This window comes from Manis pentadactyla, chromosome 5, assembly GCF_030020395.1.
Source record: "Manis pentadactyla isolate mManPen7 chromosome 5, mManPen7.hap1, whole genome shotgun sequence".
Classification (NCBI taxonomy): domain Eukaryota; kingdom Metazoa; phylum Chordata; class Mammalia; order Pholidota; family Manidae; genus Manis; species Manis pentadactyla.
In genome coordinates this window covers 86,571,331-86,599,248 of record NC_080023.1, presented here as the reverse complement: position 1 = coordinate 86,599,248, position 27,918 = coordinate 86,571,331, and the positions used below count along the sequence as shown (strand labels likewise).

The 27,918-nt window shown below is 36.6% G+C and overlaps 2 protein-coding genes across 20 annotated transcripts; one reads left to right on the top strand and one right to left on the bottom strand.

The window, feature by feature from the left end:
* Positions 1–1,883, bottom strand: LOC118909070 (serine/arginine repetitive matrix protein 1-like). Its single transcript, XM_036879176.2, has 2 exons — positions 1,218–1,883; positions 1–314 (listed from the first exon to the last, which is right to left on the bottom strand). The coding sequence occupies exons 1-2, from the start codon at positions 1,881–1,883 to the stop codon at positions 198–200; spliced, it is 783 nt and encodes a 260-aa protein (XP_036735071.2). The 3' UTR covers positions 1–197.
* UBE2D3 (ubiquitin conjugating enzyme E2 D3) lies at positions 658–27,854 on the top strand. 19 transcript variants are annotated; one of them, XM_057502479.1, is made up of 11 exons: positions 658–956; positions 2,317–2,470; positions 3,076–3,120; positions 15,379–15,442; positions 15,512–15,560; positions 20,233–20,297; positions 20,722–20,799; positions 21,911–22,016; positions 24,005–24,098; positions 24,503–24,552; positions 26,380–27,854. In XM_057502479.1, coding segments are annotated over exons 3-10 (507 nt in total). In that variant the 5' UTR covers positions 658–956; positions 2,317–2,470; positions 3,076–3,118; the 3' UTR covers position 24,552; positions 26,380–27,854. The 19 variants fall into 19 exon arrangements, with proteins under 19 accessions (XP_057358462.1, XP_057358466.1, XP_036735102.1 ...); XM_057502477.1 differs by lacking the exon at positions 658–956 and adding an exon at positions 1,037–1,231; XM_057502478.1 differs by lacking the exon at positions 658–956 and adding an exon at positions 1,227–1,373.
* Positions 27,855–27,918: the final 64 nt, after the last annotated feature.

Here is a 27,918-nt window from a genome sequence, read left to right as displayed (position 1 = left end):
TTTCTTTTTTTAAGAAGTATATATACAAGTTTATATTTCCATTTAATTCTTAAAGATCTCCACTTTATTAAGCGGGGTCATTTGACAAATGTTAGAAAAGTGACCAGGTTAAGTTACCCTTTTTCTTTTAGAAATGTCTTACTAGGGTTTGACAGAAAGACGCACTAGATAGCAAAATCACTCGCCGTACTTTACACCTAGCTGAATAAAACAGGCCAATCCCATTTTTCTGTTTCTTCTGGATGTTTCAGTGAGTATCGAGTTTTCGGACCCAAAACTCTGATTTCTTGACCAAGTTTCATAAGTTTGTGGCCCTAGGAATTGAAAGCAACAGAAGGAAAACGATTTTAAGCTTATTCTGATACCTAAACCTTGGGTTTGGTGAACGCTGATTACATAAGCAAATACCGCCCCCCCCCCATCACTATCCTCCATTCTAATCAATTTATAGTTGAGCTGATTCATAGGAGTGTTCTAACTCTGTGAACGGGTCTGTAGGCTGGCTCTTGTCGGTATTGATTCTCTAGGGTGAGAAATGCAGATTTCGGCAGGTGGGAGCGCTGATCAGCGGTCCGCCCGGCTCTACAGATATGATTGGGGGTCCCTCCTCCCACGAGTTAATCAGCCCAGATCGGCAGGCGAGTATATTTCGCTCACCTGCTCCACCGGAAACTTCAAAAGTCGAATCAACCAGGACCAAAGGTGCCTAGTAATTAACCTATGGTACCTCCCACCGCACATTCCTCATTAGGCGCGTGAGGGACGGAGGCGTCGGCGCGCGACCTCACTAGCCCGGGGAATTCCATTTCCTCCCTCCCGCCTGCATCAGCATTCATGGGCGGTGCATCCCGGGCGAAGGCCCGCCTCAGCGCGAGCCGATGCCTGCCTCATTGTGTCTCGCGAGAATTTGCGGATTTGGGGGCGGACCCCGCAAGGAAGAGCGCACAAAACTGCCCGTAAGTCATTGCAGAGCTACAGCTCCTGTTAACCAGCCACGAGGTTCTCGCGAGATCCGCCTCCTCAATACCAAGTGAGGAAATTGGGGAACGCTGCTGGGAGGGGCGTGGGGGTCGACCGAGCAGCTGCCGCTTCCATTACCTTCCGCCCATGGTCTCCTTCCGGTTCTCGATGCTTCTCTGAATCTAAGGGTTTCCGCCGCTCATCTACCCTTCCCCCAGCCCACGACGCGCCTCCGGCCCCCGCCCTTCCAGTCCAACCTCCAATCTGTTTAGTAAGAAGGCGCTGTTCCGAAAAGAAGGAAAATCGGGTAGCAGATATCCTCGGCCTTGGACGTGGGAAGGAACCCGTTCCCCTTCAGTCTTAGGTCTCGTCCTGTGCTCCCGACGGCAGCGGTGGCGGACTGATACGCGGCGGTGAAGAGGCAGGAGGAGGGGGGAGGGGCGGAGCGTGGCAGCTGGCAGTAGTTCCGTCAGAGCGGACATCTTGTGGCTGTGTCGTGCGCGTGAGCCCCGTAGGGCTGGGGAGGCACCAGCTGCCGCGCGGGGAGGAGGCCGCGGCCGCAGTTGAGGGAGGCCCCGGCCCCTCTGTACGCGTGGGTGTGGACGGCTAGGGGAAGGGAAGGGGGCCGGCCTAGTAGCCGGCCGGGGAAGAGGGGGGATAGAGGCCCTGGCGGCTCGAGTGCCTGGCCTGTGGGGTGGGGTGGGGTAGGGTAGGGTGGGTAGGCTGGAGGAGCCAGGGCCTCTCCTGCTTGAGGGGAGGGGAATGGGCGCGTCCTCGTGCCGGAGCCGGGGCCGCTGGGACAGCCTCGGCGCGCGGCGGCTGTGGCAGGGCGGGCGCGTGCGGGAGCGCGCTGGAAGGCGGAGTGTACGGTGGCGTCCGGGGCGCCACAGAATAGGTCTAGCTGCGGGGACAGTCACGCACATCAGGCCTCTCCTTTATTTCCTTCCTCTCCCCGGCCGCATCTTTGAGCAGAAAGCGAAAGAAGTCCGGAGTCTCTTGTTCCCCCTCCCCCTAGCCTTTCTTTGCCCTAGTGACGCCGGCATAGCGCCGACTAGGCCCCGGCTCCTCCTCTGCCGGGCTCCGGACCCTGCCCCTCACCCACCCCTTTCTCCTCCGCCTCTTCCTCCCACCCCGGTCTCTTCCTTTCGGGAGGCCGGGAAGTCGAACTTGTAGCCCCCCCTTCGCTCTTCCAGTCACCCTCGCCCCCTCTTCGGGCTGAAGCACAGCATAGAGGCTGTTGGTGGCTTTGCCACGCCACCCCACCCACCCCGGATCGCGACCGATTTAAGGGACCTGGATTCATCAGGGTCTCTCCGGGGCCTATGCGAGTGCTGATCTGCTCCGTTTTTGCAAAAGGCGCCTGTGTCTGGCAGAGCCGGTGTGAGACGAAGAGACGGTCCTTCCCTGCCGCCCGGATAATCAAGAGTTTTGGCCGGACCCTTGAGCACAACACCGAGACAGAGAAGCCAGACGAAAAGCACAGACTATGGCGCTGAAACGGATTAATAAGGTAACCAGTGGGGCTGAAGAGATTGGGGTCGTGGGAGGAAGGAAGGTTCAGGCCCGGAGGAAACCATGGGGGTGGAGGGTATAATTATGAAAAGATGTCTCCTTGGGTTACTTCTTCCATTGGGGGATGGGGAATATGGACATCCTTCATAAAGAAAGGTTTAAAGCTAGGGAGCAGAACACTTGTGGCAAGTGAGGTGTTGACTTGAGTATGTTTCAGTGGAATCGGTGCAGATTAGGGAGGGGTGAGTGATTTCGGTGCTCAGTTCTGCTGGTAGAAGAATTAGTCCCTTTTGAGGGTCGGAATTGCTGCGACGCTCCAGCAATGTCATAGTTCCCTCTCCTCTGTGTTTGAAAACTTATTTTTAGTTCTAAGATCAATGCCTTCTAAGGGGAAGACCAATAGGAAACGCGGGAGAAGATCGTAGAAATCCGTCGGGTCCCGAACTGTATTAGTGGTTGGGGTGGAAGTCTGCCAGCCGAAGAGTGATGAATGAGGCTAGTCGGGAACTCTTAAGTCGACTCTGGGCATATTACACAAGAGTAAGTCAGGTTGGAAGGAGATCGGTGACAGAAAGTTACCACTTCCTATGTTTTGTAGTGAAGGCTTTTCACCCGAAGCTGTTTATCTGAGGCACACCGGGAACTGATGTAAAGCTTTCTGGAAGCTCCTTTCTGGCTGGATGAGGGGGGTAAGGGGTGCGATAGCCTTTTGCGAGGTTAGGTGCGCCTATTTTTGCCTCAGCCCATTTAACAATACCTTCGGGGAAAAATGTTTATCTACTTAAAACGTGGTTCGATAGTAAACTATCCATCTAAGTTGGGGGAAAATGGGATTTTTCGGAGTGAGGGGAACCTCCACCTCCGGTGGTTTAGTCTCATTTTCTTGCTCTAACTTCTATCCCGCATTTTAAGATGGCGGCTGCTTTAACTGGTTCAGGCTCTTTCCGGCATCTCCTTTCGTAATATGAAATAATATTCTTCGTTAAATGTTAACTTGTACTTAAGGTTGTACGCTGCTCTAAGACCTGCTCAAGACTTAACTATATTCAAACTCTCAGACTGTAGTTCCCTTTTTTGTAACGTACGTGTGTGTGTGTGTGTGTGTGTGTGTGTGTGTGGTGGTTGGTTCTTGCACAATCGAGGGTGGAGTATTTACAGCTAACTTGAAAAAAATGTCATGGAATAAATTCAGCTTTACTAAAACTAGGAGACGGAAGAGGTGGTGGGTTGGTTAGAAACTTTGGTTCTGATAGGTTACTTTTTTAAAAAGTTCTGCGTGGAAAGAATGACAAGGATTTGGCCTTACTGAAATAGACTTGATGTTGCTTAATTTTAATACGTGTGAGGTTTATTTAGCAAAACTGGTATTTTGTGAAAGATGAAAGCTTAGATCTTCCCTCAGTGTATGGATGCTAAAATACTAGATTTTATTTTGTATCATCATTGCATTGTCATTGTGGGTTTACGTGAAATACAAACCTAAATCTTTGTAGTTCTGAGATGATGGATAGGAAGAAAAACTTTCTAGAAGTTGAGACTAAAAATAAAAAGGATTATAAACTGACCACATTGAAGACTAGCAGCACATTGAGAAGCACTATGTTCTGTATAGTTAATACAAAGAATAAAACATCCACTACAACTCAAAACCTTTTAGCTGTGGGAGTTAATTCAGATCACTACGAAGTGAAATAATTTCAAATCCATAGCGTTTTATGCATGTGGAACAGAACACATGAAAGGAAGGTCTCAATTGATTTTTTTTCTTTTGCAGGTGATACCCAGCTGCTGTGACACCACTTTAATGATCTAATAGCTCTAGAGAGGCATTATAATGCTTAAGAGTGTAAACTTTGGAGCAGAAATGCTCCAGTTAGAACTCTAGGACTGGGCAAGTTACCTGTATGCCTATAAAATGAATGTTATATTCAAACAATAAATGGTTGAGTGCCTAGGATGTACCAGACACTATTCTAGATGCTAGAGATGCAGCAATGAACAAAACAAATTTTAAATTCCTAGGAGTTTTTTTGGGGGAAGGGGGATTAAATAGGTTAATGTGTGGTTTTGAACAGGCCACTGCACTTGGCATTCAGATTATTACTACTGCTATTTTAATATCACTATTTTTAATCTTCAGAACCTTACTGAAGAACTTGTGTGGTCTAATACTCCTTGTTTCTTGTTAGTACCACATTTTGAAGATTTGTACACTTCAAAAATAGGAAAAACAAGTGTTTATGTGAGACATTGATTGAAGCTGTATAAAATTTTTGACATGCATGTGGTTTTGGTGTTCGTCTGTTACTGTCAGAATCAACTTGGTGAGACTTAGGTAAAATAAATGTATTCCAGATCCAAAAGAATTTAGCAGGTGGACCACTCTGATGGAACGAACATGCTCTTTTAGTCACCTCTTCTCTAGAAATGAGGTCGAGTAGGCATTGATGTTAGTATGATTTTTCTTGTGTCCTGTACCTATTTTGAATTTATTCTTGTCTGAATTCCCTGTATTCCAAATACTAAGATAATGTCTGTATTCCTCATAGATATTGTATTGAGATGCTTATTGGAATGTTTTAAACATCAGTAATTTGTTCAAGCCTTTGAGTTTATTTTCCTAAGGTTTATGTTGTTAAAGTTCATTTGAATATTCCTTAGACCAAGCAGCTTTATCAAACTTTACTTTTTTTTTACTGTATTATGTACTTAGACAAGCTGTTCTCTGGTCTTAATGGGTCTATATTAAACCAGAGGAATCAAAATTGAGAGCCCAAAAGTGATTAGTACTATATGGGGGCCATAGACAGTTTTATTCTTCCTAATGAAATAACTACATTGCATGTGTTTTGGGGAAGTTTAAGGAGAACTTTACCTTTAAAGCCAAGCCTATAAGTAATTCATGCCTGGAGTGTTTGAAGTGTGTCAGACTGCTTGAACACTGTATTAACTCATTTAATCTTAAAACAACCTAAGGAAGTAGTTACAGTTATCCTGTTTTTGAGATTAGAAATCTGAGGCATAGAAAGATAACCCAGAGACCTATGACAGAGTTGGGATAAGAACCTAGGCAGTCCACGGCTCCTAACAGTGTTTGTGCTCTTAACCACTATACCGTAGTGGTGTAGTATGGGTTTTGGTATTCAAAAGATTTTCTCTTGCATGTATCATTCTGCTACTAATAATAGGATGTGGCAACTACTGTGTACCAAATACTGTTTCTAAGCCCTTTATGACTTTCAACTCATGTAATCCTCAAAACAACCCTATGAAACAGATGATCTTACTCTATTTTATACATGAGGAAACAGGCCCAGAGAGGTTAAGTTACTTGTCTGTCGTCACATAGCTAGTAAATGACAGATTCAAATCAGATAGTGTACCTCAAGCACAGGCTGTTAAACTCCATGCTGTACTGCTGTTTTGAACCATTTCCCAGTTTACAATTAGGTTGAATGAATGCTGTGGTTTAACTTTACTTGGGTTCTAGCTAATTTGTGAATTAAGGTTTTAGCTAACAAGTTTTATTAGGTAGTGAATCTCTTTTTGGTCTTCAAGGACTATGGGAACTACGGTGTGCCAACTAATTGCTAGGGGTATCTTAAAACAAACTACACTTAACCCAAGGGGTCTATTGGCTGGATAATCCTGTGTTGTGTCTTGTGTGTGGTTCTAAGATCCTCAAGGCTTATTTATAGTTAGCCAAATTTGTAGGACATTGTGTAACTAAGGGGTGCTGATCACATAATGGCCTGAATTATTTATTTAATTTTAATAAGAGGGATTTACTTTCAACCATCATGCTTATCTGTAATCTCATTTTTGTTATACATATATAAAGTTAGATATTCTTAATAACACTGGGGGGAAAGTTACTTACAACTAGATACTTCTGTCAAATTATATGTTAATTTGTAGGTTCAGTACCTTTCGTTATCCATTAAGTCAATTTTTGAGGATTTTCCACAGTATTCTACTATAATATCTTTCTATTATAAAAGAAGGCACTAGATTCCTTACATTGAGATCAAAATGTCTCAGATTAAATTATCAAATCCTAGATTAGCTTTTGCATTCTATTACATATGTCACTGTATATGTGGATTTTGACATGAGTTACATTAAGATACCAAAATATTTAGATATCTTATTTAGATAAGAGTTTTTAAGGAATATAGGTACCTGGGGTCTTACCAGACTTACTGAATCATTTTCTCTGGGCACAGGCAGAATTTTGAAATGTTCCCTGGGTGATTCTGAAACTTCCCTCTGGTTAAGAATCACAGACATGGGGGTAATCATTTAATCAATACTTACAGAGGTTTTACTGTTTTGCAAGTAGTCTAGTCTCAGGAGGTAGAAAATAAGGAAGCCTGTCATTACACATGAGAATTTCTGCTTTGAGTGGAGGAAAAAGCATGTAAACACATGAATAGGGGTTTGTCACTTTACACAGCTTTCCAAGAGTATAGGTCAAGTAGGGAAGACATTTAAAGAAACTAAGGGGAATCTTTATCAGATCAGATTTACCCATTATTGTTAAAGATAGGTTCATCTAAATATCTTCACTGCATTTTGTCATTATAGTGTGACTTCTTTTATAACTAATTTGCTTTGCCAAAACATCGCAGAATTTTGAAATTAACGAAAAGGATTTTTCACTCTTTAATTGGAAATTTGTGTTCTTTGGTTTTGCTACTGTAGCAATGATCTTTCAAAATTAAATAGTGTAGTTAAGAACAGGTGCATTTAGTGTCTTACTAGCCAATTTACCATGTTACATAAAATTTATTATCAATTTCCTCAGCCTTGTGTGGGGAGGGGAAAAGTTAAAAAGTATTTTATACTTTGCCCAAACATCCAGTTTTTATCTTTTAAATATACTTTCAATATACTTAAGATGATTCAGAGGCCTCCAACCAATTTTTTATAACTAAATTTGTATTTGACCTTCATGATTGACTACTACTTGTTGATTTTCAGGATGGAATACTTGTTCATGTTCATCCTAGCTTTGTTATCATTTCAAAGGTAATACATAATTGGATGTTTTCAACCACTGGACTACTGTTAATTTTTGCTTTTCATATCTATAAAATGCCCTATTTTTTTTTAGAAATCAAAGCTTTAGAACCTAAATTTGACTTTCTGTCTTTGCCCGTTTAGATAATGCTTACAAAAGAACAGTGTTGAATAACCTTAAGTGACTTACCTTTAATGGTGATATAAAGAAAGAAAATTCATTCAAGCCATTCTTTGTATCTTTGTCCAATGAACAAGCATAATGTCTCAACCTCTAATAGCTACTGAACAGGAAGTATCTTGTCAGTGATGTAATGAGGCAAGTGTGCAGCACTTAACCTCTTAATCCTTGGATAAAAGAAATCTTAAGGATTTGTCAGAAGAAATTACAAATTCCAAACTAATATGATTTTAAGGGGCTATTCCTTCCCATTATTAAGTCCTATGACTAGTTCAGATCCTTAAGTCTTGTTGCCAAGCTTCTTTTGAAATAACTTGTAACCATATATTTCTGAGATGTTTCCTATCTTGCTATTTGTATCTGCATTATGGTACATATAAATTTCACGTTAAAGTTAATTTTTTAAAGTTCATAGTAAATTTGATCTTAAGAACCATAAGAGTTGTTAGTTGTCTGCCTAATTGGACAATTATTAATTGTTCTGCATTTTGACCTGTATCATTGATCTGAATGTATATGTATTTTGCTAGGTCACGAAGGATTCTTATCTCAAAATTTCTATAAAGGCATTTATTCTTGCTTCCCACCTCATACCCTTATCTCATCCGTAAGGTAGTATTTTTTATGTTGTTCAGTATAGGTTTAAGAGGCAAGGAGTCTTTTCATAGTGCTGATTCATACAGTCATACAAATCTTGCCATTATAAGGTAAAATTTTGAACGAAATGGACTGTTGGATAAAATATAAAAAATCACCTTACCTTTCTGTAATTGTATGAGCTGTAAGTTGTCCCAGAAGTGATGATATGATAGGAAGTGTATTTATACTACTACTGTCATATCGTGATAATATGCAAGATGGATGGCAGAGATTGGGATAACAAATGATTGTAGAACATGGTGGTAATTGTACTCAAGGATGGAATCCATGAACTTGGCATTAAACGGTAATCACCTGTGTTAAATTTTGGCAAGCTTTTGGGAGAATGATGGAACTTGGACAAACTAGAGTAAGTTAGGGAGTTATACTTTTAAAAGCAGGAATAATAGAAACTTTTTGTAAAAACTGACTTGGGATATGTTGATCTGATTCTTAAGCAGTGGCTGTCACTGAAAGTAAGTTTAGCAGAGTGCTAGATAATTATTAGAAGTTGGTCTAAAATGTCTGCTCTGTAGTTCCATTATTCATAGTAGTTCTTGTATTTCCAGTTTGTAAGATCTTTGGAGACAGTAACCATTTCTTAAACTTTGCTGTCCTCCCTTAAGGCCTTTAATGTGTGTAATACCTTGGCTTCCTGTTCTTTGTAGTCTATGGTTTAGTCATTTTACCTCATTTGAGAAAGATGTAGCAAGAATGGAGAAGCAAAAAACAAATATAGCACTGTGTTTGGACTAGCCAGTGCCTCAGCTTTTTCATGTTTTACCTCCAACAGTCAACTGTCAAGGAGCCCTGTGTCCTGTAATGATTGAAGCAAAGATCATCAAGATAAACTATAGGCTTTCTCAAGAGTCCCACAAAATGGATGGTCAAACTCACAACTGTTTAATCATAAACCTCCAGAGGAGAACACTCAATGGCTTAATCTGTACTCTTTGGTTGACATTCAAGAGAGATTTGCCTCAGTCCTTTTCCTGAGTCTATTTAGGTTGTTGAAAGAAAAAGCATTTTTCCCAATGAGAGAGAGTCTAGATTCTCACACCAGCCAAGTGTGTGGTTTCAGGAGAAGCAGCTCAGAGGAAGATGATCTTAAAAGGAGAAAATTTCCTCAAAAGAAGACACAGTCGCAAAGAAATGTCTAAGATTGGTGTGTTTTCTTATGCACAGTGTAGTTTTTAGCTAGTATACTCTTAATTGTATTCCTTCATCCATCATACTGACTCTTCAGTTGAGGGGAGTCTTTAGCAACTTCATAGTGTGTGCCAGTCTCCCACCAGCTGTCTTCCTACTGCAGTGTTAATAGTGGCCAAGAGCTCACCTGAATAATGTTCTTGGGAGAAAGATCAACAGAATGTGAAGACTTCACAGGTCCTGTATTTTAGCTGCTCTTTCTGGTTCTTGCCATTTTCCTCCCTAACTTCCTTTCTAGGAAGCAACGAGCTAACATTTTCAGTTTTTACAAAATTTTTAAAAAATTGATTTTGTTCCTAAAGCCTCTGAAACTTTTAGGCTCTAAAATCTTTTCATAAGGTGAAAACCAAAGACAAAATTACTTTTGGAAAATCTTGGAGTAGGTGTTTCAAAGAAAAGTGATTTCCAGTCCAGTAAATACAGTTAACCTCTTGCAGTGGAACAGATAATTGTTAGTTGGCTCTCATTTAAAGGCTGTGTAACTTGAAAAATAGATACTAGATTGATACTGAGTATAGTGAGATGCAAACAATGAATAGTTATGGAGAAACTGGTCATAAGAAAACATGAATTTTCTGTATTTTGTTCAATTTCGGGCTTTTATTCCTTGTGTAGAATGGAGAGTTAGATAGGTATAATTGAAATTTTTTGCCTCCAGTTTGCCAAACGCCATATCCAATTCTTTAAATATATCATTTTTGATAGGTACACAACTTGTCTCTCCTACTCAGTCTTTCCTTTCCCCTAGTAAGGGTCTCTAAAGTGGAAATAAAGCCTACTTCCATAAGGTAGTTGTAAGGAAAAAATGCTCAATATCTAAGATATTTTTTTTTATCCCCAGTGACCAACTTCATGTTCTTTCACCTAGATTATCACTATAACTTCCTAATAAAGTTACCTACTCTTCTGTCTCTTACAGTAGGAATTGCTACAATATAGGGATGAGGGTGGTCTGGGATATCCCACAAATTAAGTGTAATTTTGTGTGGGCATGTATGTATTTTGGAGGATAGAGGTCAATAATTGGTCGGATTCTCAAATCCTTATCACAAGTAGTGTTAAGAACCAGTGTTCTGAAAAGTATAGTTTTATATCATTAGAATTTGAAAACCTTCAAAGCAATACAGTGTTTAAGAGATCCATATCCAGTATGTATAAAAATGTGGAGTATAAATAGCAGAAACTAAGTTGGGGATACTTTTTTCACCTCATGGGAAAGGAAGGGAGTATGGGGAGTACATAAAAGAGCTTTCTGTTACAGCCGCAACATTCCTTCAAATCTGAAGGAAATGTAGTAAAAATGGTGTTTGTCATACATATGCATGGGTGCTTTTAAGCTATGAATTAAAAAAAAAAATCACTTCTTTTCATCACTGCCAGTACAGAAAACAAATTTGATTTGCCTTACTCCTGCTTAAAATGCGTTCCATAAGTGGTTTCCTGTTGCCTTTGGTATAGTCTTTGCCATAATATTCAAGGCTCTCAAAAGATCCAGCCCTGGTTAACCTTTCTGACCACATCTACTAATTGCTCACCTCTACTCTATCATGTTTCTGGTATACCAAACTACAAGCCAAATTTTTACAGGAGTGTATCCTTTCATAAGACTCCTGACTTCGAATAAATTTCGCTACTTGGAGTGGTTATCCCTTCATCAAGATCCAGCTCAAATGTCACTGTTTTAAACCCAGGCAAGTTTAGTTATTTTTCAGAATTCACAAAGCATTTGAATGCCTTTGTTTTAAGCACTTAGGTTAGAACATAATTTTATGTTGCATTGTGCCTGCTTTCTGCTAGCTCAGTCTGGGAGGGGAGGCATTTGTGTTTTATCGTGGTACTTCCAAACTTAACATTCTTGACATCAAAAAGGTGGTCTTCATATAAATGAATAAATGTTTTTGTGGTGGAACTTCAGCTAGTAACTAATTATATACACTTTTCATTTTAGAAATAGATTTAAGTGAGCCTCTATTCTGTGATTAGATTGACAGTTAACAGTGTATTAGAACACATGGCTTCTTGCTCCCTCTAATTTAATTTTGAAACTTTGCTTCATTTAGGTTTCATGTGTTTTTCAGAAAGCAAGACTTGAGCATTATGTTATATTTGGGATAAAATCTGTATAATTGGTAATAGGTCCCAATAGTATTCTGCCTAGAAAGGCTCTGACCTCACTCTATTATTTATTTTTATACCCCTTGGATTTATTAGAAGGAACCTGGAGTAGTTGACAATCAAAGAATAGCTGTAGAACCAGACCAAACTACAAGAAAGTATAAATAGCAGAAACCAAATACTGGGATACTCTTTTACCTTTTTGGGGAAGGGAAAGGAATATGGGGAGCATGCAAGAGCTTCAGTTACAGCTGCAGCATTTCAGGGACTGGAGTTGTAAATCTGTGTGCCAAGCCAGCTCCTTACTGACTGTTGTCCAGTATTGTCTCTTTGGGTTAACTGTGTAATTTTAGAGCACATACTTGTCAGCAGCTCTGGTTACATCATTAAAGCTCATGATTAGAGAAGGAAGAAGTGTCCCTTTCAGCTTCAGTTCACAAAATCTTGGATAGGGATGAATGGACAGATCCTAATTAGGGTCAGGTCCTCGCTTAGGTTACTGTACAACACTTTTCTAGTAACAGGATGAAGGAACAAAATTCTGTGATTAGCCCTGTCTGTGTAATGGGTGATTGTCAGCCATCAATTAACCAAACACTATAATCCCATGTTGGGAGTAAAGGAAAAGCATTTCATGAATGTAGGATAAGATGGTTGATAGAGTAGACAAAATATCTGCTACACAGAAAAGCATCTAGATGAAGACTTTTTACTGTGCTTTCTCTTTTTTTTTTTCCCTTGCTAAGATATCCTTATGTTTCTCATTTGCTTATGCTATGGGCATAATAATGTCATGAGATTTTTAACCTTAGAGGTATGTGCTGATTTGAAAAGCTGTTTTAATCCTTAAAATAACTACTTAGGTCATTTTTCAACATTGAATTAAAGTAGATTTTACCACAAGTTAATTAGCCTAATATTAGATCTTTATTATTTCAGAGGTATCTTGATCATGGAGAACTTGGAAAATAAGGCATTTAGAAATTGTCTTAGAGTAATAGCATAAAATTATGGGAGTAAAAAGCTGAAATTCAGCGCTAACTAGCTGAAATTAACACCTTCACCCTAAACAAGTGATAATACCAGCATATAAAGGCTTAGTGATTCATAAATATCAGTGTGGAAAGAAAACTTGTTTAAGAAATACTACATTCTTCGTAATTAAAAAGTGTTACTTTCAAGTACAATTACCAGTATTTTACTTCAACATTATTATTGATATTTTGCTAGCCCAACCATCAGTAAGTTGCTTTTTATTTAAAAATAATTGCTAGGTATTTTTCTTGATGCATTTTAACAAATGGGTTTATTATATACATGATTTGGGGTAGATGTAAGAAATTCATTCTGGTAATACTTGAAATCAAATGCTTACCAGACATTTTTAGGTAGAACCACATGAAGTAACAGTTTCTGTAGTTAATGGTGAAGTACTAGTAATTTAATATAACTCAACCTAACATGATTGTTAAAACTCCATACACATATTCTTTGAATTGCTGACCTTGGGTTTTTAATGTATAACATCATGGCCATGTAACTGCTAGATGACCATGTTACAAACAACTAAGTGTAAAAATTAATCACATAGGCAAAAGATATACAAGAGCTAATGCTATAATATGTAGCCTATTTATGACGCAGTTTTGCTTTTAATAAGCAAATGATTTTAGTGCCTACCCAGGAAATCTTGCTTTCAGGATGGGTGGTCTACAAGTGGTCTGCTTGCTGAGTACCTAGTACATTATGTAGATGCCACAGTGCTTTTACTCTTCCCTGTAAAAATAGACATTTCTATTTTAGAATGAGTAAATAAGCCTACGAAATAGTGGATCTAAGATGGATTAAAAGTGAGACTCAGATGATAGCATATTGAGGGAGGCACACACGAATGTCCTTATTTCATAACGTTAAGGCATTTGAATTGCATTTGTAAGTAAGTTTGTATTTGGTTATTAATAGCATTTTTGAAAATTCAGATCTTCTGTTCTATGGGAAAGAGGTAGGAGGATGGTTTGGAACAGGTAAGTTTTTAACCTTAAAATAGACCCCTTTTTTTTTACCCTATGTTCATTAAGAAAAAAGGGAATTAGACTCATAAGCTAGCTTCTGGTTTATATTTTTTTGGTGGACCAGTTAAACAACAGAACTTGTTACATAAATTCTGGAACATGGAAAAATTCCCTGTTCATATCAGCTATACTATGCTCGATTCTTAACCTACAGCAATATCTGTAGACCTTGAGATGGTGTTAAAATAGATTGCCATTAAAACTGGCTGATCATAGGGTGCAAATAATTGCTATATGAGACTTAACCTGGCCTATGAAGAAGTTGTTTTCTCAGGTGCTTGATTAATTCAAGTTGCCAGTACATTTCTTTTTTAATGAGAAGCAAAGTAGTTTTCAAATATTTATTTCAGAACCATTTGATTTTTTTTTTTTTTTAAGCTAAAACCATTTTAGGTTTCTTTTAACCAGTTGTTTAACTCTTGAGATAAGACTTCCTATAATTCCTGGTCAGAATTAAGAGTGTTTGGAGTGAATTGCCTCTTTTTCTTATTTATGTTGAACATAATGGTGTATTTACATAGGCAAGCATAAAGGTCTGATCTCATCTTCCATCATGATAAAATTTTGAACTATGAGAGCTTTGGCTGTCCTAAAGCAGTTGTGGTATATGAGCTTCAGAAGCAAGTTGGCAGTGTGTCAGTACAATACTTTATTTCTTTCTCCCAGTTTTAATAAGATACAATTGACACACAACATACTAGTTTGAGAGGTACAACATAATGAGATAGATATATATTTCATATTGATAGATATGTAAATGATTAATAGACACATTCTGCATTGGTTTTTTTTTTTTGGATGGTGTGAATTTTGAATGATAATTCCTAAACAGTTGACCATTTCTGAAGTACATTTCAACAATACGATAGAGGCAAGTATTTGCTGTAGTTCCTGCAATGTTGTATATTCCCTGCCTTTTTCTTAGAAACCCATTATCATCTCATGGGTCTATAAATCTCTCTAGAGATTTATATATAAACAGGCATATCATCTTTAAAAAAGAAAACTTAGTAAAGAAATAACTTCATTTTCTTACTACATTATCCATTATTTGTTAACGCACAAGTCATAGAAGGGCTAAGTACGTATTTGTTGTAAATACCAAAGTCAGATGGAATTGTGGGAACTGCATGTTTTGCTAAGAGCAAACTTTTCTACCTAGACAGGTAGGTTCTTACAGAGACGTAGTTTTATACAACGTAGAGTAAAAGAAAAGGTTAAATTGAGGAAAGGAGATTAAAAGGGGGTACCTACGTAGTCCCCTAAGAGATCTTTCAAGTAGAAAATAAAGGCTTAATACAGTAAAAATGAAGGCCTCCAAGATGGTCTGAAAGTGCAGCAAATGACAATGTTGAGAACTGCTTTGTTCTTAATTGCAGAAAGTATTTGATAAGAGGACAGCTTTTGTTCACTTAATAAAAATTTCATATCAATATGTATATACTTTTGTGATCCCTAGCCAAGATGATTGTCTCAGTGTGTCCTTTAAGTAACAGTGTCCTAGGAACAGGATTCCTGCTTTCTCTCTTTTAATAGAATGTATTAGTGTAAATTGTGATGGATATATCCTTTAAAGAAAGGGGGAAAATAACTGGAAATAGTTGACTCTTTGCTTGCTTATGTTTTCTGTTACGGTTGCATGACATACCATTTTCTGTCTTGATGTAGGAACTTAGTGATTTGGCCCGTGACCCTCCAGCACAATGTTCTGCAGGTCCAGTTGGGGATGATAGTAAGTAACACTCAAGTTGACTTTATGGCTAATTCCAAAAAAGTTTATATATTTTTAGATAATAACAAGAGTTTTTCTTTTTCTAGTGTTTCATTGGCAAGCCACAATTATGGGACCTGTAAGTATTAAGAGTTAAATAAGACTTTGCTTTTAATTGAAAATTCAGCATCGATCTAAATACAATATTTAACTTGCTCTTTAGGTTTATTTTATTACATAGTAATTCTATTTTGGGTGTGCTATAGATCGTACTGCTTTTGAAAGAAAGAATAATAAACGAGTCCTTTGTTATGTATACTGTGTTTATCTCTATTCAGGTTTTAGAGTTAAAGCATCTCTGACCTCCAAATACTTCTTCAGGTCTAGTTTTTTTCTTAGCTGTGTGTAAAGAAAGCATTGTCAAGAGTCTCCTTAACTGACTCTCATGGTGTTACTCAAAAGATCTAACTATTCCTGTAGCTGTCAAAAATTAGCTTTAATTGTATTATTTGGATAGCTGATATTTTATAAACTTTAGTTTTATGAAAAATTTGAGAATATTTAGATAGAAAGTGGTATTTTGAATACAGCAAAATTCCTTTCTATACCTGGGTAGATAAGAGACTATGCTGGATAATTAAATAATCAGTTAGGGATACTGTCTAAGAATTTCACAGAATTAGAACACAGTAAAACATCCTGGGATAAGACTGTATCTTTCACAGTAATTAACATTGTTTCTTATTTGGAAGGCACTTGAGGATTTGTATTCTACATTGTATGTGTGTCCTGAATTTTCTGTTTTCTTCCCCTTTTTTGGTGATTTAATTTAAACAAACGGCAATAATGTACTAAGTGAAATGATAGTCAATAAGTAGACGTTTATAATTTTAAAACAATAAATGCGCTTGGAAAAGCTAGCCAGCAGATAGGTTGGATCAACAAGTGTTTGTTCAGTAGTTCTGATTTTGATGACTTGAACCTCTTTTTCTGTCTGAACCAACACAAACACTATCAGTCTTTAGGGATCTTTAAAATCTGGGATTTTCGGCTCATCTTTGATCCACAGGGTGCTTTAGATGTCTCAAAAAATTAGCTGTCGGTAGTAATAAGTAGTAATCTAGACTTCTTAATTGGATGGTGCATAATACCAACTTTTTAAAACCAGTGTGATGTTCTCCTTGACTTTTGAGATTGCACCTTTTAACTGTTCTTTCCAAAAGGTAAGGAATATACCTGTAATAAATCAAAGTGAAGCATTAATGAATGTTTATGCTAATAATTTTCCAGAGAATAGTAAATACAGAATTGCATATTCTGCTGTTCTTTAGCTGTTTAATTTGCTTTCATTTTCAGGAAACATATTTCATTTATTTTATATGTAATTCAGATTATGGCTATTTCTTCGAAAGATTTTTTTTCCAACTATTCCCTTATTAACAAAAACATTTATACAACAAGCAATTTTGCTTTGGTAGCATTTCCTGAAACAGACTTATCTTCTAAGGGTTAATTTTCACTATTGGAGAATCTCAGGAAGGCATCAAATATTGTAAAAATCCACCCGAAATACAGGTTTTACTGTGTTCTTTGTAAGTTAGCACCTAACTTTAGATAGTGGGGTCATCAATGAAAACGAGTTATTTTGGCTTTTGATTGCATCTTTGTGGAAAAAAAAACTGATGAGAGAAATACTGTTTTTTTCGTATGTGGCATGCAGGTGTGACCTAAGACAAATAGGGCCAATGGTAGCACAACAACCCATAAATTGCACCTTTGCTGGGAGAACAAAAATAATAATGCACATTACTTTAGCTTTGGAGTACTCTACAGGTCACAGTTAAAGTGAGAGCAGTGCCACAGAACTAAAAATTCCTGACTTGCTAAGAAATGAAACATCAAATTTAAGGTTCGATACAGAGAAGTAACTATTGAATTTTAGTGGGTTACAGTCAAGAAATGCTCTTGGTCATTAAAGTTAGGAGGCGAAAGTGCTTGGTTGTAATGACCATATGTGCTGGCTTATTTCTGAAGGTAGGATAGTTTGGGCACACAAATCCTGTTAAAAACCAAACCTTTGAAAGAATTGACAGAGCATTGCTAGTTAACTTAAACATTGGTTTTTTAATACTTTGTTAATTTAAGGCAATTCCCATTAAGAATTGATGCAGTGCAGAGAAATTAACTTACTTACCTATTCTGAGACTTAAATACTTGATTTTTCTTTATGGCACTGACAGAAAGAGTTATTTTGTAAAATTATTTGAAGAACCACACTGACTTCCACATAATCTGTGATAGAGCCATAGAAGAAAGTATCATGCTTGTGAATAATGGAACCTTTGGCAGCCTGAGCAGAATTTGCTATAAAAACCATCTGAAGTATAATAATTGGCCTCTAGTTAATTGTTTTATTGGACCATAGTGGTTGTTTTTTCAAGTTAAATGTATTATGTCATTTCCTGCAGAGGGGCTTATGATACATGAAAACTCTTCCTTCAGTGCCTTATTTTTTTAAGGTGCTTGATAGTCTAGTGAAAAGGGGAAATTACATGTGAATAAGTTATGTTAGGTAATAGTAACTATACAGGAAGAGGTATAAAAGAAGGGCTGCCAGCAGACTAGACTAAAGGAAAGGCTGTATTATGTATCTTTAAGGACATTTAACTTTAGATAGATGCTACAGTCTATCATAATATAGAGAAAAAGGAGGTGTGAAACATACCTATTTTACGTACAATAAGTAGGCATATTCTGGAGAAGAGGTGGAAGATGACACAGATTGGTGGGAACCATATTATAAAGCACCTTGTGTGCTTAGGATTTTGAACTGTATCTTGAAAGCTGTGCTAGATTTCAAGCAGGGGAGTAACTTCTATCTTTAAAGGACAAGTTCAGCATTAGTGAGGAATAAATGGAAAAAGGCCAAGGTGAAGGCAGAAATGAGTCATTGCTATAGTATAGACAAAGTAAGATTTTAACTAAGGTGGTAGTGGCAGTGGGTCATGAAGAGGAGGCTAGTTAAGAGATTTTAAGGATCTTTAAGATTTGTAACTACTAAGAGAAAAGGTGAATCCTGATTTGGGTCTTTATTATTGTGGTTTGACTTTCTGACACATGAGATACCCAAGTAGAAGTACTCATAGATACTGGAATATATTTCCTGGAATGAATAACTACAGTAGGGAAAGACTCAAGAGTTACCAAAATAAGTATACGGGTTAGGAGATAGAAGCCAAAGATAGCCTGGTAGGAATACCGACATTACTGTTTTTGCCATAAGGAGTACAGACACTGAGAAGGGAGTGACTTTGATAAAGCAACACCGGGGTAGGTTTTTAAGGAATTGATTTAACATAAATTATGTTTTTTTAAGATTTGGGTCAATTTTAATTTAATATTGGTCAAAGTGTTCCTTTTTGTTTTTCTTTGTTCTGTTTTGTTTGCTATCAATTTATAGTAAATTTTGATAAAAAGAGCCTCAAATTTCTTAGATGGCATAGTTTGACTATCTCTGGACTTTCTGATGCCTACTCTGGATTTTGTGGTTTTACCAGTTTTCTTTGATTTGCTGGAATTTTAGTGTTAAATTGTAACATTGAAATATTCTCATCCCATAAGTCCTTTTTTTTTTGAACAAGTGAAACAAAATTTTGTTTTGCCTAAATACTATCGTTAGATTTCCTTTATTCAGAAGCAGTCAGATCTAACAGCAATTGATTACATGAAACTTGGGATGAAAGCTTAAACAGAACCTTTATAATTAGGTTTTATAAAAACTTGAACTATTTAGGCTTACCCTTAGGTTGGCTAATTGTATGCAATATAAACACATTTTTAGTATTAGCCTATATCATAAAATTAAATGCTGTTTGATGCATCTGATCCCTGCTAACGTAATGTTAGCAAAGATCATTAGTTAACTTAATAAATTCAGATCACTTTTCAGGTGCTTGCTTTATTTTTTCCATACTTCTCAGATGCTACTTACCAGTCTCAGTGTTTTTTAATTAAAATTTTGCAGAAAATATGGAAAAGAGGAACTTTGGAATAGGAAGGACTTAATTTAAATTGTAGCTCTTCCATTTACCTACATATAGGTTTCTTTGAACTTGATCGGTAAAATCATCCTTTTACTTTTTAACCCTCACAACCCTGTTGATTTTTCATAGTATCTGTAATATTTCATTGCATGTTTCTTTACAGGACTGTAAGCCCATCAAAATAATAAATTGTTCTCTATGGCCCTTATTTATATATTCCTAATATGTAGAAAGGAGTCAGATTAATTCAACTAGTGTTCAATTATTTTACAGAGGGCTGGGGGTTAAAAGCTATATTAAAATGTCAGTCCTACAAATTACAAAGGTTTTTATTTGCCTGACATCCAGAATGGGCATAGTGAAAGGCTCCTATAAGCACTTTATATATACTCTCTCTAATGCACAGGAATGGATGTTGGTAATGATTCAGTTACTGTAAATGTTCAAACACATCTTCAGGTTGCATACCCAGAGGCACTTAAGAAATTTCATATTTTCTTTACCTTAAAATCACTCTTTGATCATCACTCCTTATCCATTGATCAGAGGTCTTCGTGAGACATAGGCTTCAATCTTGGTTCTGTTATACACCATGTGTATACTTGAGTTACTACTTTAAGTCCCATTTTATTCATCTATAAAATGGGAGCAATGATACTATTTGCCTGGTATTGGTGAAGTTAAATGCTAAAATCTTAGGAAGTAATTTTTCCCAAATGTTACTTGTTTTAAACCTGTTTTGTTGCTGTTCCATTTCTCTTAATGAAGGTGGTGGTATGTTACCTCCAGTAGCTAACATTTTGGTTTGCCAGTGGCCAGAAAGCCTTGTTGAGGTACAGAGTCATTTGTGTTGTATACATGGTTTTATTAGAAGAAATATTCTACAAATGTGTAAGATACTTACTTTCAAATTATAGTTCAATACATAATACTGTTTGTAGAATTTGTTGTTAAGTGTACTTCTTTTTGAGAATCAGAATCTAGAACACTTGCGCTTCTAGATAATTATTAAAATTCTTTGGTGACTTATGTAAAATGGGATCTAAGTAAATTAGGGTTCATTGTTCTATAGTAGTAAATTTTGATTTTTTTTTCATTAATATGAACTGAGTTGTGTAATAATTGACAGTGGAGTATAGAAGATACGTAATTTTGGTTGATAAAAAGAGAAGTGCTTCAACAATAGAAATGTTATATGGATTAAGTTTAGCAATAATATTTTAAATATTGGAGTTAATCATATTTTTCTTTTCACAGAATGACAGCCCATATCAAGGCGGTGTATTCTTTTTGACAATTCATTTTCCTACAGACTACCCCTTCAAACCACCTAAGGCAAGTATTTTCTCCCAAAATGTTAGTATAGATTTATGCTTTATTTCAGAAGAATAGAGTGTCTTAGAAATTAGGGTTCTACATAATTAAGGCTAAGGTGTGTGTGTGTGTGTGTGTGTGTGTGTATTAGTGAGTAAGAATAATCTAGGCCAACTGTATAATGGAGTGCTGATTAGTAAATGCTGACTCAGCAATTAGTTAAAAGAAGAGCTAGACCTGGGTTTGAACTTTGTAAACGGAGATAAGAATTAATTGCCTTATCCTAAATGTTGTAAGGCTCCAGTATACTATGTGGAAACTTTTTTTTTTTCCCTTTCCTGTACTTACACAGATACGGATTATTATAGTGTCTTATAATAGTAAGCTTCAAAATGTTCAAGTTCAGTAAGTTGCAAATAGTGCTGCAACTTACATTTGTGTTTGGGTATAGACAGACTAATGATTTTGGGGTTTGAGTTTGCATACATAACTGAATAAATCTATAAAACTTTGTTTATGCATTGATCCTACTTTTTGATGTGAAAAGCATGTATTCCTAGACTTCTAATAGCAACAAAAATTCAACATATACATAGAACATTGGCAGTTGACTGTAGCCCTCTTTGCAATTTTGTTAAAGGTACAACAGAACAGTTTACCTGAAACTTTTGTGATACTCAAAATTATGTACAGTGGGAATGAAGACTCAAATACATACCTTTGCAACTTGATAACCTTTAAATGAGCTGATCCAAAAACTGGGTTACGTTCAGGTGTTCCTTGTTTTTAATGAACGTTACATACCCATCAAATTGCTGTTTGCTACTACATGGTAGAGCCAAAGTTAACCTTCAGAGCATCCCACCTTATCTTTAATAATAAAATTATGCCCCCAAATTGTATTTTCCATCTTAATTTTTAAAAGGGAGCCCCCGGGGGATCTTGGTCAGAATATAAAAACCAGTTTCTGTAATTTTTAGCCCTTTTATGTGTGTGTATTAGGTTTTGGCCATTTGATTTTTAAGGATTGTGACAGTATTTTAAGCCTTGATATAAAAGTCATCTACTTAAGTTTAGGATGTTTGTTTTTATTTGGTGGGAAAAATACCTAAAGGTTTTTTATTTATTTTAGGTTGCATTTACAACAAGAATTTATCATCCAAATATTAACAGTAATGGCAGCATTTGTCTCGATATTCTAAGATCACAGTGGTCTCCTGCTTTAACTATTTCTAAAGGTAAAATACTCTCAGAGAAGTAGTCTAGAGCTGCTTCAATTTTCTAATAAAGTAGTTTCATTTGGGGGCCTACTTAACTGGGTCTTGTTTACAGTATTTTGGTAAGAGGTGGGGAAGGAATAAGAGATATCATTTTTGCTTTTAGCACGGATGAAAGAAATTTTTGTAGGAAGAAGTTAAAATTCAAATTAGAGTGTTGGAGCATTGTATGCAGATAGTAATAGCAGAGTTGATTTTAATAGATTTCTGTGGTATTTCTCAATCCCAAGCCACTCTCACATACATCTCACTCACTTTTTGCCTTTTAACTAACATGGTATATATACCTAAATATAGCTTTTAAATCTTGAGGTTTTCATTGTAGGAAAATTCTTGTTTTTGCTTTCCTATGTTATTTTTAGATAAAAAGCCTTTTTAAAAGCTTTTAGTTAGGTGATATGTGAACATAGTGTGTAAGTTGTTCCTATCTAATAGTCTGAAATAGAGGCTTGGAAATGTTTCTTGATCAGTTATGCACTCCTACTTTTAATAGGGATCCATTATGTGACATACGTATTAGGTTGTCCAATCTCCACATGAATATCCCAGATGGAGATGGAGTGTCTCCCCATCTTTTCTCCTTTTTGAATGACTGGTGATTTTTATGTTACTTCTACTTAAAAATAAAATTGCCTACCACAAATCTACTTAATAGGAAAGGAGTCTGCCTTCCAATAACTTTTAGTGTTTGATATTGGTTTAGCTTTCCTTAAGTACACTAAGTAGGTTTTTAATGTTAGTTGTGACATTGTTTCAGATATTTGAGGAAAGAGCTAATTCTAGCATTCTCATTTTCTGGCTGAATAATTAGTGCAGCATTCCTCAAATTATTTATTGGGATAGTTAGTAGTATTTTACCAAAAAACATTTTTGGTTTTTTATGAGTATGGTAAACGCAAAGTAAAAACAGGTTGGGGTTTTGTTTTGTTTTGTTTTGTTGTTTGTTTTTTCAGACAGGCCATCATAAAATCTTCCATATGCTTGAACAGTGCATTTGAGTCTCCTAAAGGGTCGGTGTAGCATTTCCCATACTTGACTAGAACTCACTTTTTGGGGTGAGAAAGAAAACCAATTTAGGTGAATACTGTCATAATTCTTTCGAGTGTGACATAATTTTAGAATTATTTTTCGCCCTCTTGGATATAATCCAGTTTTCTTTCAAATCAGGCTGCCTTAACACCAGATACATACAAGATAACTTAATAACTAGGTTCCAAGTTTTTTTTACCATTGCTGGGAATGCCCTATAATACCAAACGCTGTGTTTCTTTAAATTTTATAACACTTCCCTTGCACAATCTCTGGCATATAACAGGCATTCAAGATGAATTAGATGTATGCTACTCTATGATACTTGGCATCTTCTAAGTTGATATGTTGAACAGGTCAGGATGAAAGCTAGAGTAGATAGTTTACTTAGAAATAGATCTTAGTGATATGATCTCTACGTTATAAATTCAAGGAGACAGAACATATGTTCAGTGGAGCAGCTAGAAGTTTTTTGAAACCCTGAAGGCAGGGCAGAGAATGGTTTCTACACCATGCCTAACTAACAGTAGTACATGGATATTCCCCAGATGTGAAAATATTTTGTTTTTACCTGCTCAGAATACCAAGAAACTTAAGTTACTTAAATTTTGATGCCACTTCTTGAAAATAATAATAAACTAGTGTGGCATCATTAGACTATCTCTGAAATTCTGAATTTGGCAATGTTTTTATAACTAGTCACTGTTAAACTTGATGTCAACAAAACTCTGTTTTTAGCATTCCCTATTTACAGGGAGCTTGTCTCCTGTGAAGTAGAAGCTCTGGAAAGCTTTGTCTCATTCAGATAAAGATATAAACTGACAAAAATCTTTTGATGATTGAAGTTTATAGTACATGTTTTTAAATATACTTTTATTTATCCAAATTCCCAGTGCTGAGTAACATTTGTTTTCTTGCAGTTCTTTTATCCATTTGTTCACTGCTATGTGATCCAAACCCAGATGACCCCCTAGTGCCAGAGATTGCACGGATCTATAAGACAGACAGAGATAAGTAAGTATGTAGTAGTTGAAGGAAATAATATAGAGTGACTCTTCTTAATGAGGTAGGCCTATTCTCTGCTGTAAGTTGTGGCAATGCCAAGATAACTTGATGATTATTTCTGGTAAGATAATTTGAAATGTACAGAAAGCTCGTTATTCATATGTGATTGTTTTTAAAATTACTAGGTTTTAGTTTGTGTGACGGTGAACAGCCCTTCTAAAATATTTTTCTGCCATGTTCAATGCTTTGTCACTTTAATTTTGGGGGAACTTTCCACCCCAATTAATGTTTTTAAATAAAAATATAGTAGTATTGTTTAAAGTTGGTCTAAATTTCTCATATTTGTATTATGTTTATGACTTCATTATAACTTTGTATGTTGTAATTAATGCCAAGTATACTTGTTCAATTAGGTACAATAGGTTAGCAAGAGAGTGGACAGAGAAATACGCTATGTTGTAGGGTAAGAGGATCTCACTCTATGGTGCGCTTATTCATGGTACTGCCAGCACTTGAGTGCTGCATGCTTTAAAGCATTGTATTAACTAACAAAAGGTAACAGATCTGGTAGTTTTCTGAAAACTGTACATTTAACTGCTTAATCTCTGTTTAGTGTGAAACTATTCCTAGTAGTCATCATTGCTTGAAAGTATTTTTGCATGGCAAAGCAGTTAATATAGTGCTAGTAAGAGATGGAAATTTAAGTAGTATCTTTCAAACCACCATGTTTAAATTGTAAATCTGGTACATTTTAAACTTCATACCGATACTATATGGAATGTGATGATTTAGTTCAAATTTTGCTAAGAGACAATAATGTAAGGGAAGAACACTTCTAGTTAAGCCTTAGCATCTAAACTAAATGTTCATTACTGACAAGCATGCATTGGTGTCAGCAATATTTTGTGGCTCCCAGTATGCTAATTGAAACCTTTTGTTTTAAAATGCTGGCTTTTTCAAAACTGAAGGCACAAAATAGCAGACTCTCAGACACTGAGAAGGGACTAATAGTTACCAAAGGGGTGGAGTTGGGGAGGGAGGGAGAAGGGGATTAAGGGGCACTATAATTAACACTCACAATATAGGTAGGTCACAGGGAAGGCAGTACAGTACAGAGAAGACAAGTAATGATTCTATAACATCTTTCGCTTAGGGACAGTGACCACAATAGAGGGGATGAGGACTTGATAATACGGGTAAATGTTGAAACCACTGTGTTGTTTCTGTGAAGCCATCATGAGATTGTATATCAATGATACTTAAATAAAAAAATAAAGTGCTCACATTTTGAGAAGGTATCCTTAAATGAGGTAACCATGAATTGGTAGAAAGAATTTCTGTGAAAATTTAGAAAAGTGGTTGGACCATGCTTAGTTCATTTGAAATGAAGCTAGTTAGTATTTTATAAAGTTCAAACTAAATAAAAATCTAAAAGGTCATCACTATTTTTTGTTGGTAAGTAACCTATGGCATTGGGTATTACAGGGAGAAAGCAATAGCACTGATCATTATTGGTGATCCTTCTCAGTAATAAGGAACCTTGCTTATGTGTGAATTACTTGTTGATCTTCTTAAAGATGCTCCCAGTTGTACTGGAGATTGCCTTTCATCATGTCTGAAGTGGGGCTTATACATAAACTCCAGTTACACACATTTTTGAAGTAACACAAGTGGTTCTAATTAACACCATTCATATCCACCCCCTCTTGAAAACTGATCTTTTACCACCCCCACACCCCTCTATGTCTTTATCTTCTACCAGTGCCTAAGTCTTAAAGATATTTTCTGGTGTTACCCAGAGTCAAGTAACTTACCAAAGTCTAGGGTTCAGGTAAATGTCTAGTTAATTGTTTGGTTCTAGCCTTAATGAAAATTGCTTATAGGTGTATAGAATGTATGTGCTGTTCTGACATAGTTCATGAGGAACTGTAAAACAATTTTTTAAATGTTAAAATTTGTTGAAATGGCTACTAACTGTAGAATTTCTAATAGAAATTAACTCAGTGGTAGGGGAGAGAAAGGTCTTTGATTTTATTAGCCTCTACAATCTCAATGCCTCTTTATTACATTTATTAAAACACATCTTTCAGTGTACATGGAACATGGCATTGAAAGCATAAGGTTCCACTTTCCCACGTTGCTTTGAACCAATGCTGTTTTCCCCTATTGGCTTTATTCTAATCATAGCCATTAGAGATGACTCCATGATGAGTCTACAGGTAAAATACAAATCTTCCTTTAAGTGTTAAAAATTCTTAAACTTTTAAAATAACATCTTCTTTATTTACAGGTACAACAGAATATCTCGGGAATGGACTCAGAAGTATGCCATGTGATGCTACCTTAAAGTCAGAATAACCTGCATTATAGCTGGAATAAACTTTAAATTACTGTTCCTTTTTTGATTTTCTTATCCGGCTGCTCCCCTATCAGACCTCATCTTTTTTAATTTTATTTTTTGTTTACCTCCCTCCATTCATTCACATGCTCATCTGAGAAGACTTACTAAGTTCTTCCAGCTTTGGACAATAACTGCTTTTAGAAACTGTAAAGTAGTTACAAGAGAACAGTTGCCCAAGATTCAGAATTTTTTAAAAAAATGGAGCATGTGTATTATGTGGCCAATGTCTTCACTCTTAACTTGGTTATGAGACTAAATCCATTCCTCACTGCTCTAACATGCTGAAGAACTCACCTGAGGGGGAGGGAGATGGATGCTCTGTTGTCACATCAAAGGAAGCAGCATTACTCTAGCATCCATTCTTGTTTAAGCCTTCCACTGTTAGAGATTTGAGGTTACGTGATATACTTTATGCTCATAACTGATGTGGCTGGAGAATTGGTATTGAATTTATAGCATCAGCAGAACAGAAAATGTGATGTATCTTATGCATGTCAATAAAGGAATGACCTGTTCTTGTTCTACAGAGAATGGAAATTGGAAGTCAAACACCCTTTGTATTCCAAAATAGGGTCTCAAAACATTTTGTAATTTTCATTTAAATTGTTAGGAGGCTTGGAGCTATTAGTTAATCTATCTTCCAATACACTGTTTAATATAGCACTGAATAAATGATGCAAGTTGTCAATGGATGAGTGATCAACTAATAGCTCTGCTAGTAATTGATTTATTTTTCTTCAATAAAGTTGCATAAACCAATGAGTTAGCTGCCTGAATTAATCAGTATGGGAAACAATCTTTTGTAAATGCAAAGCTGTTTTTGTATATACTGTTGGGATTTGCTTCATTGTTTGACATCAAATGATGATGTAAAGTTCAAAAGAGTGAATATTTTGCCATGTTCAGTTAAAAGTGCACAGTCTGTTACAGGTTGACACATTGATTGACCTGATTTATGCAGAATTAATAAGCTATTCAAATAGTGTAGCTTTAGTATGCTGCACATGATACTGGCAGCCCTGGAGTTCATAGGTGGACTTGGGACCCAGCAGTTTTGAAACATGTAATACGGAGTTTAAGAAATTTATTTTCCAGGTGCAACCCCCGTCTAACTAAATTTTTTCTTTGCCTTGTACACTTGACAGCTGGAAAAACCATAACATGGGAGTAATGGTCAAATTTACAAAATAAAGTACTGTTTTGGTGTGGGAGTTGTCATGAGGCTGTGTTGAAGTGACTTAACTGTGGGATATTGAGTATCCATTGAAATGGATTTGTTCAACCATATACATTAATGAGCATTTAAATGCAACAGATATCATTTCAGGTGACAACATGAATGAATAAAAGTCAATGCTATTGGATTATTTTTGTTTGACAAGTGCTATCTGTGCCACTGACTTCTGTAGTAACAAGGGCATTATCATT